The 18,902-nt window shown below is 41.7% G+C and overlaps 1 protein-coding gene across 3 annotated transcripts in view; it reads right to left on the reverse strand.

Annotated features, from left to right (window-relative positions):
- Window positions 1–18,902, reverse strand: part of ROR1 (receptor tyrosine kinase like orphan receptor 1) — a 240,878-nt gene that overhangs the window by 74,456 nt on the left and 147,520 nt on the right. For all 3 annotated transcript variants that reach the window (XM_039486399.1, XM_039486401.1, XM_039486400.1), the window contains one exon: window positions 3,039–3,110. In XM_039486399.1, the coding sequence (XP_039342333.1) occupies window positions 3,039–3,110 (72 nt within the window). The remainder of the gene's footprint in view (window positions 1–3,038; window positions 3,111–18,902) is intronic.

The following is an 18,902-nucleotide window of genomic DNA, read 5'->3' on the forward strand; positions in this document are numbered from 1 at the left end:
CCGCTTCCTGTTGGAACTGAAATGTTGGTAGCAATAGCGGGAAACGTTGACTCTAATTGGTGTAACTTGCATGCTAAGGAGCTGGAAGAAGGTGTATAGTGAAGTAGGGAGTAGCCCACACCCTTCCGATATACTTTCTTCTGGCTATCAATTAAGATAGCCTTGAATCTCAATACAATGGCTGTAAATTATCTAAGAGAGTCATAGGCCATGTCCACACTGCAGAAACCTTAAAAAAAAAAATCATCCTCAGCAGTGTTAACCCTACTGTAGAAGAATGGCTGTGGCTAGACCTATTTCTGCTACCAGCTGAAAAGTCTAATCAAAACAGTGATAAAAATGGTTCTGGTCACAGCAGTCTTACCTACACAAACTCTACCACTGGGGCTAACAGTGGTAGGAATATTTAGGGCAAAGTTCTCCAATGTAGACTAGGTTTAACTTTGTGGTAGGTTAATTTACTCTATCTTACATATAGCTTTTGAACTTTGCCCTCTGAATATGTTTTTGCAGAAGCGTGTAGGGAGGATGAGCTTCTGGAGTCTGTGCAAAAGCAGCATTCAATTTAATATACATTATTACTGTTCTTTAACATAGCGTTTTTTAATGTAAGATTGTAAAGTCTAGTGCTCAAAAGTTAGGTATAGTATCCTCCTCCACATTTTACAGATGAGGAACTGAAGGACAGAAAGAATAAAGTCAAAAGTGTCCATTAAGTTTGGTACCCACTTGGAGTGCCCAGCAGCCAGACTGCATCTACCATGAGGCCAGGGGCTGATTTTTCAGAGTATTTAGCATTTGAAATGACTTTCTATAATCCGAGCACACCACCCATTGACTTCATTTGCAATTGCAAGCGCTCAGCGCTTCTGCAAATCAGACCCTGGGTATTTCAAGTTGGGGGCACAGAAAATGAGGTGGCAACCTGTGAAAAGTTTGGTTAAAGGGACTCGCTTAGCATGATAGGAACTCTGCAGCAGACATAGAGACAGAATCCAATTCCTCAAGGCAGCATTCAACTGCCTTAGCCAAAGGCCTTCCTTATTCTTCTTGTGGTCCTGTGCCTCATTCACTACACACCTTCCAATTTCTACAAGAAAGCTGTCATCCTACAGACAACAGTCTCCTTCACTACACAACCCTGAATCATCCCCAGATCATGGTCCATCCTGTGTACAGGTCCTAAAGAACAAAATAGTATGGGATCACCTAATAAAGGCTGTATCCTAATGCATACACACAAAGGGCCCAAATTAAGGTTGCACACACAACCATAATTCGGGAATTTCCTAACTTTTGCCTGCTTGACTCTATGACCTTTATGTTTTTAATGCACTTTTTCTATCTTTTCTATGTAGTTTCCTATGTTCTAAAAAAACGAAAACAAACCAGCCAACCCAGAAATTCCTTCATGTGGAACCATATTGACCTTCACATGGGCTATCAGCAGTGGAACATTTTAGATCTATAGCACAGGCCTCTGCCACTTGAGCTAAGGGGGTAACTGATACAGTAATATGTTGTCATCCTCTGTGGACCAACCACTGGAGGGAGATAAGACACATTTTGCCAGTGGGTTTCACAGCTATTTGCTGACAGCTCAGGAATATTGAGACTCAGGAATCCTGTGCTTTAGTTCTTACAAAAGCCTTCTGATCTGTCCCCCAACAAGCCTGATCCCTTTTACCCATGTCCTCTCCTGCTCGTCCCATCTCAGTCCTCCTCCCACAAAACCAGTTTCTGTTCCAGTCTACCTCTCCCCTCTTCTCACAGCTCTTGCCATCTTCCTCACCACATCCTCACCCCTCTGCATCACAGTCAAAGGCTACTTCTTTCTCCTCCATGCTGTCTTGGTGCCAGCGGTGGGAGCATTAAGAGGACAGGAGAGACATCTTCCTACTCTCAGTTATGCTGCTTGGCACTTCTCTCTCTCTCAGATGCAATTGCAAGGAAAGTCATGCTGAGCCCTTGCAGCACTGAGATTTAACATTTGCAGTTGCTCTGTGGGGAGGCTGCATGTGTAGTCTGGCCAGGACAAAGGAGCTAGGATGGGCTGGAACATGCTCAGTTCAGATAGAATCTTTGAAGCATTTAGCAGCCAAACTCTAAAAAGACTCTACTGAGAATATGTGAACTGTGATTTTTCCGAGTTTTCTAATGTGGTCAGATTTTGGCAGAATTTCACAAGTATGGCAAAAAGTACATCTATGACAAGAGGATGAAACAGATGTACAATTTTTTTAGAATGGGCAAAACAACATATTTCCCCCTAATTTTGTTCTCTGCAATGGCAGACACCTGTCCTAGGACACTTCAACCCAAATTATTAAAGTTTGACAAAGTTACAAGCAACTGAAAACAGCAAATGAAAGTGTTAGGCAAACTTAACTAAACGTGTTTTACCATTGCCACCTAAAAAGAATAAAATCACATTAGAAGTATTTGAGAGACCAGACTGGTCCAGAAAGATGCAGTTCACAGGCTTCCAATAAAGACTAAAAGGGGCTGAACAATCTGGCTTAAATTATCTATGCTGCGTAATTCATTAAATGAAAGGGGATGAGAAATACATTACTTTGTTTTCTCACAATTTATGTTCTTCAGTGTGTTCAAACTCTCACATAATTACTGTTTACAAACATTTAGAAGTATTTTTCTCTTCTACTAATCTAATGTTTTGAAATTTCAATGTCAACACATACAGGCAAACTGATTCTTGCCAATGCTTATTAATTTTGAGTCCAGATCCTAAGATCCACCAGCTGAAATGTCAGGCAGGTCATAAACGTCTTTAATTCACATCTTGAAATATTTTTACCATGTGGAACATTTTATTGGTTGATGAGGGGAGGAACCCAACATTCTTCAAAAATCACAGAATTGCATGTAATTTAATGTCAAATGATCATGAGACAAACAAAAGGTTTGTCTTAGTTCCACCCTCCTCCCGTTTACTTGCTGATTTGAATAAGAAAGTAAAAAAGAATGTGAGGAGTAGAGCCCGGTTTTACATCTTTCTGTTTTCTCTCTCCATTTACCTTTGTCTAGTTCACTTGAAATGTTCCATGATGATGTAGGCATTAAATCAGCAGAGACTGACAAATTTGTTCCTGAAAAGGAGAGGAAAAACACAACAGTTAATATCTTAATTTACAGAATTACTTGATCTTTCCAAAGAGAATGCCTTATGAACAAGATAATTTGAATACCACTGTTTTTTAAAATCTAATGGATGCTCCACCTTGCCGTGCTGAAGTGTATGAGCAACAGTGCTGGTCAAGGGAAAAAGGCAAGGTCAGCCTGGAATTTTGTTTTGCAATGCAGTCATTGTTTAAAATGTATGATTGTGAGACCTCAGATTAATTAAGTAACACATTTTTGGGGAAATATTCAGCTTGTCTTTTCTAGCTGTGTGGAGGTGGAATATTACAGTATCACACCTAGTACTCTGACAAGAAAAACACTACATGCTACAAGGTGGCTGAATGTGTTATCCATTAACATTTCTAAGGGGCCTACTCCTGCAAGACCATGCTCACAGAAATAGTTATTGCTTATGCAAATAATCCCACTGAAGTCAATGGGACTATTTGTGAGAGAAATCCCTACTCGCATGGGTAAGGGCTTGATCTGTGCATCTACAACATCCGATCTCAGTCAGCTCTTGGAAAGTATAGTTGCTACTACTAATTTATTTATTTTTTTTTAAAGAAAAGGCTCTGGATAAGTTTTATTTTGCAGGGTCAGTCCAAAATGTCTTCATTTTTAACACCATCTAGGCATGTTTTTCAGTAACCTCGGCTCTTTCATTTATTGCTACAGGGCTTCATATTTATTTGGGTTTTTTTTAAATCTTATATTATCCGTGCACACAGCAACATTACACAGAATCCTGCTAAAGAAAACTGACAACTCAGTTCAGTCCCCCAAATTTGTTTTAAAAACACACCCCTAGTAGGAACACAGATGTGTCCATTAAATTTTAAAACAATGAAACCTTTTTTAAAATGTGTAAACTCCACTGCAGTGCTGTTAATCCACTGCCGAAAGGATCCAGGGGGCAGAGTACTGCATCTCTATTTGGAGCCCACTATTGGATTCTACCTGCACTGGTCCAGTAGCAGAATCAGAGCTGGAGGGGTGTAACCCACATCTACAAAGTGTGCCCCCCTAGCACGGCTGACCCAGAGTTTATGAGGCTGCTAGAGCCTGTGAGCTAGCAGAATCACCTCTTTTAGCTGAAATGTCAGAGGATCAAGCCAGAGGTCTAGATTCACTGCTGATAACCCACCCAATGCTGATGGGAGATGCATTACAGTGGGACTGAGTTAATACATGCGGGAACAACAAAAAAATGAAACTGAATTCAGCTTCACTTTCCAAACTGAAACACAGGAAATTTCCAGAATAATAGTGGAAAGTAAACAAGATTTCTATACTTCTTCAGTTTTAATACTCTGTATTCATTTTGCACCCAATGCATGAGCCTGCATTCACTGTGCGCCCAAGCTTCAGTTTATTTCAGTAGAGCCAGATAATAGAAGGCAGGATCAGGAAGCTAAGATGTTAATACAGATTGAAATAAATATATTCTTAAGTATATGATTTGTATTCTGACACTGCCGTGTTAACATGGTCCAAGCAATCAAAACAGAGTATGTCTTCTATACCTAGAAAATAATTTCATGGATAAAAATTGTCAGCACAAAGATATTCAAATCTATTCTACTTTTATTCCATCTTTTAAGTGACTTTTTTATTTAATAAATTATATGCGCAAACTCACACAAATGCACTAAGTAATAAGATATGGTCACTACCCTTTCCTTATAAATGCCCTCTTTCTTACAAGCCCACCTGGTAGCACTGCTTATTTAAGAGTCTGTCAAGCATTTCCAATGTAAACACAGTATTTGAAGGCATTATAAGTCATCCATTTTCATGGGGCTAAACTAGATATACAAGATAGAAACACACTCAGTGGGACCAGATCCTCAGCTAATGTAAACTGGCATAGCTCCACCTAAATCAGTGGCGACATCTATTTACACCAGCTGCAGTTTTGGCCAAGTCTGTACATCCCTGTGCACTCTTAGCTAGTGTGTATGTGTGTAATAAATATTTTCCCAGATATGTCATATTTCCCAGTGCCGAAGACTCGATGACAGAATCTTCCATTTTGCTGCACAGCCTAAGCACGAGAGATTTGCCACGGGATGCCATAGTCTATCTGTCTGAATTTCTTGGATTTTGTGGGATTAAACCTAAGCTTGACTTTGTTCCAGATTCTTGTATTATTCATGTTAATGCTTAGATTTAATAATTGTCATATATACCTACCATGCCATACTGATTTTAGGGACAAGTTCTCTGAATCTCTCATGGCTTCCCCAACAGTAGTCTGTCTTGCTGATTGAATATAATGTCAGACTGCTGTCTACTGCATAGACCCATGGCATTGCTGAGCGCAAACATGGTCACCATACACCTCGCTGCACTAATTATACTACTCATAGAGCCTTAGATCTGAGGCTGTAATGGAGATAATCCCTTTGGAGAGATGCATTAAGTGACTGTATTGGACCTTGAGATAATTAGTTCTTGGTTTTCATGGCAATAGCTGAGAGGCAGCGACAACTGAGAGACAATGGGCCAATCTTGAGGTGAAAATGGTCCCTGTCTGCCACTCAGGGGAGCTCCACAGCAGCCTGATTCTCAGGTTTGGGTGCTAGGTCACACTCTGCAGGGATCTGATGTGGCTCAAAAGAAAGTGGGCTGAGTTCATGAAAACGAGCTACTCTCTGTCCTTTCCACTGTCCATCCTTCATGGAACCTAACCCTTGGGTCATCCCTGCTCAGAGAGCCTAGAGGCTTCTATAAACTTGTGGCAATAATCTCGCAAACTTGCATGCAGGATATAGAGAGGAAAACACAGAATGCAGGATATAGAGAGGCTCTTACACTGGGGTGCTCTTTATGAGCCCCCTCTCCCCAAAATCGGTGCTTGTATGTGTGATATTGGAGGGGTTTGAGGTGCTTTGCTTCCCCCCATCGCCACGTCCTATTCCTTAGGAAGAGGACATTCAGCTGTGTTTCAAATATCAGCCCTTCAGGCTGGGACTAGTAGGCACCCTAAGTATCTCCTCAGTTGAGGAGATCCTGCCAAACAAGAAGAGACATCTGAGGAGGATCTGCACCATTGACATCAGTTCTTAGGAACCCCACTGGAGTGGGGGGGGGGGGGGGATTTCCGACTGTATTTCTCAGAGAAGAAATGGGCTGGTAGGTCACAGAGCATTAGTGGGTCAGTCACATACCTTCCAGATCACAACTCTTGTCTCACTCAATACAAGCTGAGGAGACTGTATCACTAACATGCAATCTTGAATGCTCCACAGGCCAGCGTCTGAGCTTTATCATATAGGCAAGCGCCGAACAAAACAGTATAGGAGAGGAGTGTGTGACCATTACATTTCAGAGCATTAGCAAAAAAACAAGCACAACAAACAACCCATGAAACTAGGGATCATGTGAAAACTGATCTCATGAATGTTTTCAGAAATACCGATGATTACATCTTACTGTGCAGCAACAACATAAGTAAATTGAAATGGGATTAACATTTGTTGTGTAAATGTTAACAGCTTAAATGACTTCTGCAAGAAGAGCAAACTAGTAGGAAAAACACATTTTGTTGATTACACCTATAAACCTAGGAACAACTGCCACACAGACTCAGATCAGTATGCTCCATTAGTCCAGTATCCTGTCACTGACAGTAGCCAATATCAAGTGCTTCAGAGGAAGGCGCATGAAATCCTACAGAAGATAGTTATGGGATAACCTGCAAACAGGAAAAACAATATTGCTGCCCCCCAGAAGTTCAAAAATCATGAGAAGGCTTAAAATTGAGATTTCAAAAATAATACATTTTCAGATGTCAAAGCATTTAGGGTTCACTTTTTCAAACTTTTATTCACAGCTGCAAGGGCTAGAAACTTACTTTTTTTAAAAAAACAAAATTAAAGCCAAGATTCCATAATAATAACCTTATTCCAGCAACTGCGGTTTTAAGAAAACACCAGATATTATTAGATTTGTAATGAAATTGCAAGAGTTGGCAACACTGAAAGTTTCCTCCTAATCCCCAGAAAATATATAAATGTTTGGTGGAGGACAAGCGCTCTGAGTCATGTTGTTAACTAAGCTTGTGTCTGATATTGCCTTGAGTGTATTGAGAGATACATATTGCTGCTGCACAATTGGTCATTAGGGTTAGCACAGTTACAACCTGTGATGCACGTACAGCACTGAGCGGTGTCTTTATTATAACCTAGGCATAATCCATCTGGAAACTTAAAATGCAACTGGGAAGCCAAAACACTTCTCATGGCTCAGGTTTATCCCTTTATGCGTTGGTCCTTGAAGGGAAAAAGGATTTTTTTTTCCAATCAGCCTCAAAGATTTTGCTTCCTCAGAAATTACCATTCCCCTCTTTAAAGTAAATCGCAGCATTAATCCCCAAATGACTTTCATGTTGGACCTTTGTTTCAAGTGCTGCTGTAATCGCAGTGTTGCCAGTTCTTGCAATAGTTGGTGCTCCTCTGAATGCCTCTGAATGCCGCACCTCCCAGAGTGATGGGATTACAGAAGAATCTCAGCTCTCTGTTTTTAGTAGATCTGAGCGAAAAATTAAATTTCATTCCTGTGGAAAATTCCAATAGTTTAGCATTTATTTTTATCCCAAATGGGAAACATCGAACCTTTTTGTGAAATGAATGAAAAAGTACAAAACGGTTTAAAATGTTTGTTCAAAACATTTTGTTTTAACTTCCCCGAATAGAAAATTCCAATGAAACCCAGGCTTTCCTCATTGAAAATTTCTATTTTGACAAAGCACTATTTTCCAACATGAAAATGTTTCACTGAATTTATTTTGACAAGCTCTAGCCCTCGCGGTTGCAGAGAAAAGTTCACAAACATAACCTCAGGGCACCATATAGGCTCAAAACATAGAGGGGGGAAAATCCCAAATGTGTTACTTTTATAAAAAAATTCCAGTTGTGGAATAGAGAGCAGCAGCTACATGAGCCCACCATAAAATAAGCTCTGTCTCCATGATGCTGGATTAGTGGAGGCAGGAGGAGGGCAGAGGAGCTTGGTAGCCATGCCCCAGGCCTCCTCACCTCAAGACAGGCAGTGGAACAAGAATGAGGAAGACTAAAGAAATCTGGAAAATGGGAGAGCTACAAGCCTGTTTCCTTGCAGTTGGAAATAGACTGCTCAGACTCAGATCCTGTCTGCTGCCTACAGGCAGGGCTGCCCCAGCATCTCTCCCCTGCCAGGGCAATTCCCTTTGAAGAACCATGGAAGGGTGTGGCGCTAAATGCAACAATTCAGCCAGAGGATATAGCAAACACAATGTATTTTAAATATTAAGTGTTGTTAAAAAAATGCCTTTCTCCCACAAAAATTAAGTTTGCAGTGCTGTTGGTCCCAGGATATGAGAGAGAGAAGGTGGGTGAGATACTATCTTTATTGGACCCACTTCTGTTGGTGGAAGCAACAGAGGCAAGCTTTCGAAAGATAAAAGATATTACCTCACCCCCCTTGTCTCTCACGGAACTGAAGTGTTATTTACGTTGTTTTAATTCAAGTCCATCCTAAGCAAACTCAAGACCCCTAAAGACCTTTTAAAATACAGTGGGTTTACACTAAATTCCTTTCGTCCTCCAGCTAGGTGCTCACCTTCACTGAGCTTACATCCTGTGAATATAAGGAGCGTGGTTGGTGAGGAAAGGCACCTCCGTGCCACCTTTTCACTTCCCTGATCCAGAGGCTGACATGGTCCAGGACACAGCTTACTGCAGCCACAGCCTAAGTACTGCTCTAAAATATGCTGGTAGCAGTAGTTCCACTGGGACTGCCCCTGCCAGCCCAGCTGAGGATAAGCTAGAAGACTGCAGGCTGTGGCTCTGTCTCTGAGAAGCATCTCCTACACATAGCTGCCAAGTGTTGTGCTGCCCAATGGTATCTATGCAAATTATTTAATGAGCTAATTTGCATATGTTGACGTAATCTGCATATATGCATACCCTTCAACTTTCCAAAAATTGTGTGGATTTAGAGTTGGTGAGAGACATTGGCTTGAGCGCCCTGGTGAATGAAGTCCTCTGTTTACCTAAAGGGCAGCAGGCAGGCAAGCAACCCACATGCCCTGTGCTGCCAAGATGGCTCTCTTCTGATGGGCTTGGGGCCTCCTCTGGGGTAGACGTGGTAGTTCAGTTTCCATGGCTGCTTTTCTGGGTTTGCCAATTAGTGCAAATTTGTGGTGCTCAGTTCATGATGTGTGAGTTGGAACTGTGAATCACCCAACTCATCTCATGTAGGGATTGCCAGGCATCCATTAGATAGCAACAGCTTTTAATTGCTGCTGAGATGGCCTAATTCAAACTGGTGATTTACAAATGAAAAGTGCTGCAGTTCATTAGCATTGCCCTGAAGCATCCAGTCCCCCAAACAGTGCTAATGTTACACACCCTCTGAGAATAAGGCTTATTTTCTGGAAAGGCAATATTGCTACACCCAAGCATTCAAAAATCATGTGTCACACCACAAAACTCGTGAGATTGGTTTAAAACTCATGAGATATATGACCTAATTTTTAAGGGCTTGTATTTTCCCTCTGGCTTCTGAGACTTTGGGGCACATTCCAGTCATGTTTTCAAGCGTCGCTTAATAATCAAGAGAGCTAGAAACTTGCTGTTAAAATGAAAGCTGAGATTCTCTAATAATCACGTATCTCCAGGAACTGGGGCTTTATGAACACCACCAAATATGATGAAATTCACAGTAAAAAAAAAAATCACAAGAACTGGCAACACTGAATTTATTAAATCAAGTTCTGCCCTTTTCAGAGCTCACGCAGACAGCATCTTCCACTCTGCATCAACAGGCAAAACCTCCCATACGTCTCTCTCGGTCTCCTGAAAACACTACAACCAACTGCCTACAACCACCCCTACTCTTAACAGAAACAGCTACCCCTACTAAGCAAATATAAACACTAAAGATGCCAAAAAACTAAATACCAACACAAGATTGAAATTCACTTCTAAATAAAATGTTTTGCCATTCAAAATCATTTCAGTAATTTCACTATCCTCAGATTAATGTATATTTTCCCAATATGGGTCATCAGCCAATTTTGAATTCACAATCTTCAGATTCTCTTTCGCTTGACCTACAGGAGGAAACAGGCTGTTATCTATGAGGACCAGCCGTCACAGGCAGACCCAACACATACTTCACCAGTGGGTTACACCACTTTTTGTGAGATAGCCTTTAGAATGCTGGGCATTAGCTTAACACTGAGAAGTTTATGGGGTGACTTGATTACAGTTTATAAGTACGTACATGGGCAACAAATATTTAATAATGAGCTCTTCAATCTAGCAGAAAAATGTGTAAGACAACCACTGGCTGGAAGCTGAAGCTAGACAAATTGAGTGAGAGTAATTAACCAATGGAACATCTTACCAAGGTCATGGTGACAACTTTGAAATCAAGATTGGATGTTTTTCTAAAAGATACTCCTCTAGGAATTATTGTGGGGAAGTTTTATGGCCTGCGATATACAGGACATCAGACTAGATGCTCACTATGGTCCCTTCAGGCACTGGAATCTATGAATCAGCATTCTGTTTCGGCGTCTGGGAACAGAGCAGTCCAGGGGTCAGAGACAGAACAGCCAAGTGTAACAATACCCGGTTTAGTTTGTCTGCAGGGACTGCACCTGGAAACACGGTCTTAAAGCATGGGCTTTTACCACTTGAGCTAAGGAACCAGACTCACCACCACAGAGACAGCAGTGAACTCAAACGTCTATATGTGGCCCAGCCACTCTGTGTTAGCATGGACTACACTAGCACATAATTTGGCCCATTCCTTTTAAAATGCAGTATGATTGAATGAATATGACTTGAGTCTACTATATTACAGGGTGGAGTTCTATTCCCAGGATGATCTAGTGTGACCACTCAATTTCTAATCTGTACAATGGGTGAACAATACTTGCCTCACTCAAAGTAGGAATAAAAAAAATTTTTGGACAAGAACTCATGGGCAGCTGGCTTACAGGTTAATTTATGTTCCCCCAGGGTACTGGGTGAGGGCGAATCCACTGACCAATCTTTCATATACCATCTGCAAGGTGTGTGTCACTTGGCCTGTCTGTCTATGGTGACAAGTGAGTAGTGTAAAGTCAGCAGTGCTAGGCTCTCTCCAAAGGATAATCTTGTTTGACCTTTAACATGTTTTAGCTCGTCTCTTGGGTGGTTGCTCAGCACAGGCTTCACTGTAAGGCAAATTTTAAAAGACATTTCTGCCTCTTGGGTCTTTTGCTTCCTGGGTCAGTGTAAAATGCTTCAATAGCCCAGGAATAAAATTGCTATGCTATTTATGAGCAAAATATTACTACTGTTTAAAGTAAATATTGTACCTGAAGGAAAGGAACATGCAGAGCAGCTACATGTGGTGGGAATACACAACCATTTAGTACATACATAAAAAAAAATGTAGCTAAGAAAATATTCCATAAGACATGGTGGAATACACCACTCAAAGGTCTGACTGGGGAAGCCAGGGTTGCTGTAAATCAAGGTGGGAGGAGAGATATCTAGCCCCCACCTTGCAAAACACAGGATGTTTTAAGCTGTAGGCCAAATTTCAAAGATGTGCTGCCAGCCAGTTTCTAATGGAAGGAGGTAACTGAGGCCATGTTTACACTAGCGATGCAGCTGTGCTGCTGTAAGATCGCTCGTGTAGCTGCTCTATGCTGATGGGAGAGAGCTCTCCCGTTGACATAATTAAACCACCTCCTATGAGCAGTGATAGTTACATCGGCGGAAGAATCTCTTCCACCAACATAGCGCTGTCCACATCGGTGCTTCTGTCAGTGTAATTTCTCTTGCTCATGGAGGTGTTTTTTCACACTCCTGAGCAACATAAGTTGTACCGATGAAAGTGCTAGAGTAGAAATAGCCTGAGTCATGAATGGGAGACTGATCAAAGCTACCTAAGGACAAACCTGCTCTTCCTGTCACAATTACTTCCTGTTCCGCCTGGTCCACCTATCCAGGTAGTATGCTTCCAGATGCGGAACCATTAAAAATATTAGATTAGGAATGAGTGGCCTTCTCCACTCTTGTTCCTTAACCAAAGTTTGTTAATCTGGATCCTGGCTTTCTCTCCTCTCCAAATATATTTAGAAAACTCTTGATGGAAGCCAGAAGATTCCTTTGTAGAAGTATTTCCTGGGATGGGCTGAAATAAATAAAGTAGTCTGGGAACTACTTCCATCTAGTTCAGTTTAATCCACAGAATCAGTAGGAAAAGCCAATCCTCTAAATCTATCTTTATCTATAAGTGATCAGGGAATAACTGGGCCTTAACATACTCGAGATCTGAGAAATTATCTGGATTCCCAGGTACTGAAAACTTTCCTGGAGTGTCTGAAATGGAGAAAAGAACATACGGGAGTCTGGGGACAATGAAATCAGTAACCACTCAGTTATTTTAATATTTTCATAGACATAGCTGGCTCCAGAAATTTGCGAGATCTCACAAAAACATATGCAGGTGCAGGGCCACCCAGCGGGGGGGGGCAGGTGGGGCAATTTGCCCCAGGCCCCGGGCCCTGCAGGGGCCCCCACGAGAGTTTTTCGGGGCCCCTGGAGGGGGGTCCTTCACTCACTCCGGGAGCCCCGGAAAACTCTCGCGGGGCCCAGGCCCCCGGAGCTTCTTCTGCTCCGGGTCTTCGGCAGCAATTCGGCAGCAATTCGGCAGCAGGGGATCCTTCCTCTCTGGGACCTGCCGCCAAAGTGCCCCGAAGACCTGCAGCAGGGGGTCCTTCCGCCCTGGGACCCACCGCTGAAGTGCCGGGTCTTCAGCAGCAATTTGGCAGCCGGGGCCCCGCTGAAGACCCCAGGCCCCCTGAATCCTCTGGGTGGCCCTGTGCAGGTGAGTATTCCCACCAAGCTCAAATGAACCACTAAGATGCATACAACCACTCTTGCAGCCTTCATGCGATCTGGGCCCAGAAGGGTATGCATGCAGATAAGGGTGTATGGATTTAGCCTCAGTCTTGAAAACACTTAAGCACACGTTCAACTTTACACAATGACTATTTCTATTCACAAAGTTATGCAGGATTTTACGTCTTTACAGGTTTGGGATTTTACAGTACACCAGGTTACACATATTTTTATGATTATATTATCACCATCATTAATAGAGCGTAGGCTCCTCTGACATGTATTTGTCTGAATTTGAGGTTCCTGAGGTATACGTTGGATTATATTAAAGATTTTCTAGAATTGAATAGTCCCATCACATACATAGGATTCTCACTTGGATTTTGAATCAAAGATGTTATGCTGAGAAATGTGCATAACATGTTATGTGAGAAAAATACATACTGGTATATGTCTGGGGTATCGAACTGCCTTAGTGCACTCACTCTTTCCATTTAAAAAAAAGTATTCAGCATTTGTACATGGAAAGGAGAGTTTAAAAATGAATCCTCCATTATCGGATCTCAGTATTTAAAATTCTTGTTTCTTATATCCTGCTTTAAATCTTAACTATATCAACAGCTGATTTTTTATTAAAAGCCAACCAATGGATTATGATCATTTGAAAGAACCACTATACCATTAAGATTTTATTTATGAATGCAATCATTTCAAATTAGTGAAGAAATCTACCTTTATATATGAAGATAAATATCTGCTAAAACCTTTACTTTCATTAAAATATTGGTCTTGGTTAATGGGATATCACTACAGTCAGATACACACTTGATAGGAAGCCAAGTAAGGTGTGTTCAAATATACTCCCTGTAGAGAAGCTGGCTAACGTCTGATTTGATTAATATATTGCATGTGTGTAGACTGAATTTCACACAAGTCAACCCTGCAAGAGCCTTTGTGATCAATTAAACTTTGCACATTAAATAAATCTGCTTCTGAACTCAAACCACAGGGTTACCCCCGCCACACACACACACTCCTCCCTTTCTCTTGTCATGAGCAACAACTACTCACACAGTAGTGCTCAATATCATGAGTAGGCCCACTGAGTGGGTGTGGACGGACTGGTCCATTAGAAAGAAAACACCACAAATTACTCCAGGTTCTACCCCTGGCTCTGCCTCTGTGACCAAATTAATTAGCCCTTTCTGTGCTGTGCCTTAGTTTCTGCATCTATAAGAGGGTGTGAAGGGAATGCAGAAAGACAGAAAAGGAGATGGCAGAGAGATAACTAAGGAAGACACCCAGCCTGGCCTTCATGGTCTTGGCTATGGTTTAAATTAATGAAAGGGGGAGAGCAAGGGACCAATCAGTTCTCCTCCTCCTGGCTGGCTGGCCAATGGGAGGGAGGGCATCCCTGTGCTCCTCTGGCACATGCTCTCCCACCCACCCCTTTCCATTGTGCACTCTCGTATGCAAATATGCAGCAAACCTCATCTATAGCAAAGTTAATCTTTAAAAAGTAAGTTGTTTCACGGCAAAAGGCTCTACCTTCAATAGGCGGCGAGTTCCATACCATGTGGTGCCCGGGCACCAGCAATATTCAGAGCTCAGCTCCACCAAAATTTGGGGCTTTCACCTCCCCCCACCAGACCCTCAACCCTGTACCCTAGCCCTGAGCCCCTCCAGCACTCCAAACACCTCATCTGCAGCCACACCCCACAGCCCTCACCCCTGCACCCCATCCCTCTGCACCGCTCCCATCCCCAAACTCCCTCCCAGAGCCTGCACCCCAATCCCATGCCCCAGCCTAGGCCCTGCACCCCAGACCTCCTCCCTCACCCAAACTCCTTTCCAGAGCTTTGGGCAGGTGGTGGGGTCGAGTCTGGGGGGAGCGGAGTTTGGGCAGGGGCAGGTTCTAGGCACCACCAAAATTTCTACAAACATGCCACCCCTGCTACCTTCCATGTACATACTTGGGTGCCTGCTAACCTCGATCGTGTCCCTTTAAACATTCTGAAAGAGAAAAGCATACAAGTCCCATATAATTCTCTACTGGATGTGAACAGACCTGAGCTGAAGAGCTATTTAGAACCACAACATTTCTCTGCAAAATGTCAAAGTTACAGTAGCTCCCCTTTTCCCATCTGGTTCCTATGCTGTTGTTGAACTAAGCAGAAATGCTTGTTTAGCCAAAGTCCTGCACAAGCAAGTCTTAACAGATATGCTTTACTAGCCCTACTGAAGAGCTGGCAACTATTGTCCTGAAAGGGTATCATTGCCCTAGGATCCATACCTCCATCTAGCAAATGTCGTTAGAAAAGAAATGTTTAAGTTAATAGGATTCAAGAACCACTCAAGACATTCATATAATTTTGGCCAGACAGGAAAATATATGATGTGACAGTGGTGTCTGGAAGCTTTCAAATGGTTAATTTTGCTCAAAATGCTAATATTTAAAATGTTTAACATATCTATCTATTACTTACCTGCTGTGTATGTGTGGGGTATATCAATAACTAACTTTACATAGGGAAACCTTTCAACAGATATTTATGTTTCCAGCTCTGTATATTTCTAATATAAATATAATCAAGAGAACACACTTAAAACCAGAAGAACAACAAGATGTTCTAATGTAGTGCAGTACGGCTAATTGTTACAAACTTCCATTTACACATCAGATTAAATCTATCAGAGCATCTTATCAGTGCCACTGGACCTGTCGTGATTATGTATACAATAAGCAACCTTTCTACCTATGAACCTTTACAGTCAACCATCACTAATGCCTAAAGCTACTGTTTTGGGTGACGGATGAATTGTAGTGTTTGTTTATGATGATGCATCACAAAATTGTCTGTCCTGGGGACTATGTGCAGGAAACCAATGTGCTGAACGCACTTAACACCCCGGCCTAATTGCTTGCAGGTCTGCTTTCTCATTCTTTATGACTTTCATGGAGTTACACTGGAGAATTTGGCCCCACGATGGACTGTAAAGGCAGAATTTGGCCCACTGCACTTAATATGACCCCAGGAACACCTGTCCTGGAAGTTTTACCTGCTGGATGAGGCCATGCAGCTAAAAAAATCTGTTTGTTTTTTTTTAAAACCTGATTCCATAAAAGCTATTAGTCAGGGTATATTCAGTCAGTTATTTAGCAATCGGAGAAAATCAGTTGTAACTGCTGCATACACAATACTCATAACTGTAGAAGTACCTTGATGTATTTCAGCAGATTTGTTTATGGCATGTATATATCATCATTTACTTTAGATATTTTTAGTAACGTGGTCTTTGGTTAAGGTCAAATGTAGTATCAGTTTAATACTGAACATATGTTCTGTCAGGGGCACTAGATCACTCCCTGGGAGGAGGACGTACCTACCAATCATTTAACAGGTCTTTTCTATCTCTAAGTGCTCTACTCCTGTGATCCTAAATACTGAGCTAATACATGCTTTTCATTAGGGTTATTAATTACAGGTTATCTTTATGGATTTATGTTATATGAATTTACGAGTCACAATGACTGTGGAACTTGGGTGCACTGCTTACATTGGGGCCATTAACATTTCCACTTCATAGCAAAATGCCCCATTCTCCGGCAGCCCACAGCTTTAAAGACAGGGAAAAGAGAAAAGAAATGTGCCAATTGTCCAAGTGCCTATGATTTCAGAGCTCACCAATGAGTCTTGGTAGACTTGAACTGTGTGCATGTCTACAATCACACTTCAATACATTTCTGGCAGGCGTGAATTTCTGAACCATGGACCCATCACTGACAATGCCCTGCCACCAGCTCCTATGAGGTACACCTTTGGGACAAACCCTTTATTTAAAATAGGCAAAACATCCATCAGTTCATATTAGATATGGGCTGGAGTCCATTTCAGAGGGGTGAAATTACTCCCCTACAATTCACATCTAGTCTGAAACTGACATCAGGCCATACTCAATATGTACCGATGAGTGTTTTGCTTATTATTTTAAATAAAAGATTTGTTCCCCTCCCCTACCACCACCCTTTTTGGTTCCTGATGCAGCCATTTGTCACTCTGCTGTCTTAACATCTGAAAAGTCTAGGGTGACCAGATGTCCCGATTTTATAGGGACAGTCCTGATATTCAGGGCTTTTTCTTATGTAGGTGCCTATAACCCCCCACCCCCATCCCAATTTTTCACACTTTCTATCTGGTCACCCTAGAAAAGTCCCAATTTGCCCACCTGATAAAACCAGTGCACCCTTTGATACAATTAGCAGTGTTTGCGGAGGAGAGGTCCAGGATTGGAAAAGAAAGTATGCCTGCAGGCCAAGGCTGAAGTGCATTGACGGAACTGTGCTTTGCGCCTACTTGCACTGTCTCCGGCTCATGTCAGCACCACGGCATTAAATTTGCCCACAAAAAAATTAAAAGAAATCCTAGCCAATTATAGGGAAGATAAACAAGAAATTATTCCCCTCACCCCAAATGTAGAATACTGTAGCTCATTGAGTTTCAGAGCTTGAGGGACCACAGATGATTGAGGTGGACAGGGCTACAGCTGATCTACAAACAGATTCTCTGCTAATTTGTGAAGAAAATTACAATAAATATTTTCCATGTTCAAATTCATTTTTTTTCCAGCATAATGATTATTTTTGTAGCGGAGGGGAAAAAAAACGTACCCATGTCAGCTCATGAATTAATGAATGGTCCTGAAACAATTACAGCTTAAATACACAGAAGTTTCCCTAGTGTAAACACACTCTATTTTATACCATATTCTTTTGGTACAAGGCGTACATTTCAGTAGGACTTATTGCCTGCTTATGACAAAGCAGTATATGTTGCACATTTGATGGCCTCAACCTCTCACCTAGGATTTTACATTGGTTGACGCTGATTCATGTACAAACAGCCAAATTTATAAAGAGGTTTGAAATACAAGGATATACTGTAAGCGTATGCTAAGAGAGCACAATTTATATAAAAATGGGGGAATGTAAATATTTAACTGATGCCAGAGGTGGGTGCTTTGGCCAAGTTGGAACTGAGCTACATTGATCATGCAAGAGGAAATAAAACTGCAGAATCACTAGTATTAGAAAAGACTCTACGCAAAAGAATAAATAGACACAAATCTGACATCAGGAATCATAACATTCAAAAACCAGTAGGAGAACACTTCAACCTCTCTAACCACTCAGTGACAGACTTGAAGGTGGCAATTCTGCAACAAAAAAACTTCAAAAACAGACTCCAAAGAGAGACTGCTGAACTCGAATTAATATGCAAATTAGATACAATTAACTTAGGTTTAAACAGAGACTGGGAATGGTTGAGTCATTACACTAATTGAATCTATTTCCCTATGTTAAGTTCTCTTCACACCTTCTATGGATCATCTCAATTATCACTTCAAAGGTTTTTTTTCTCCTGCTGATGATAGCTCATCTCAGTTGATTGGACTCTTACAGTTGGTATGCGTACTTCCACCTTTTCATGTTCTCTGTATGTATAAATATCTCCTGTCTGTGTGTTCCATTCTATGCATCCGAAGAAGTGAGCTGTAGCCCACGAAAGCTTATGCTGAAATAAATTTGTTTAGTCTCTAAGGTGCCACAAGTACTCTTGTTCTTTTTGCGGATACAGACTAACACGGCTGCTACTCTGAAACACATTTTTAAGAGTGAATCTAAAAAATGTTCTGCTGCTCTCTAGGGGTCTGATTTTTGCAATTCCCATTGATGAGGTGTGTGAGTAAGTGCCATTCAGAGTGAGTAAGGGTTTCAGATTTGGACCTTGATTTGGAGCTCAGCTGGGCCTATAGGACACAGCTCTGAGTTGGGAATGCCAAGGGAAACACTGGAAGGCACTCTTCCCA

This window comes from Mauremys reevesii, linkage group 8 (assembly GCF_016161935.1).
Source record: "Mauremys reevesii isolate NIE-2019 linkage group 8, ASM1616193v1, whole genome shotgun sequence".
In the NCBI taxonomy this organism is placed as follows: domain Eukaryota; kingdom Metazoa; phylum Chordata; order Testudines; family Geoemydidae; genus Mauremys; species Mauremys reevesii.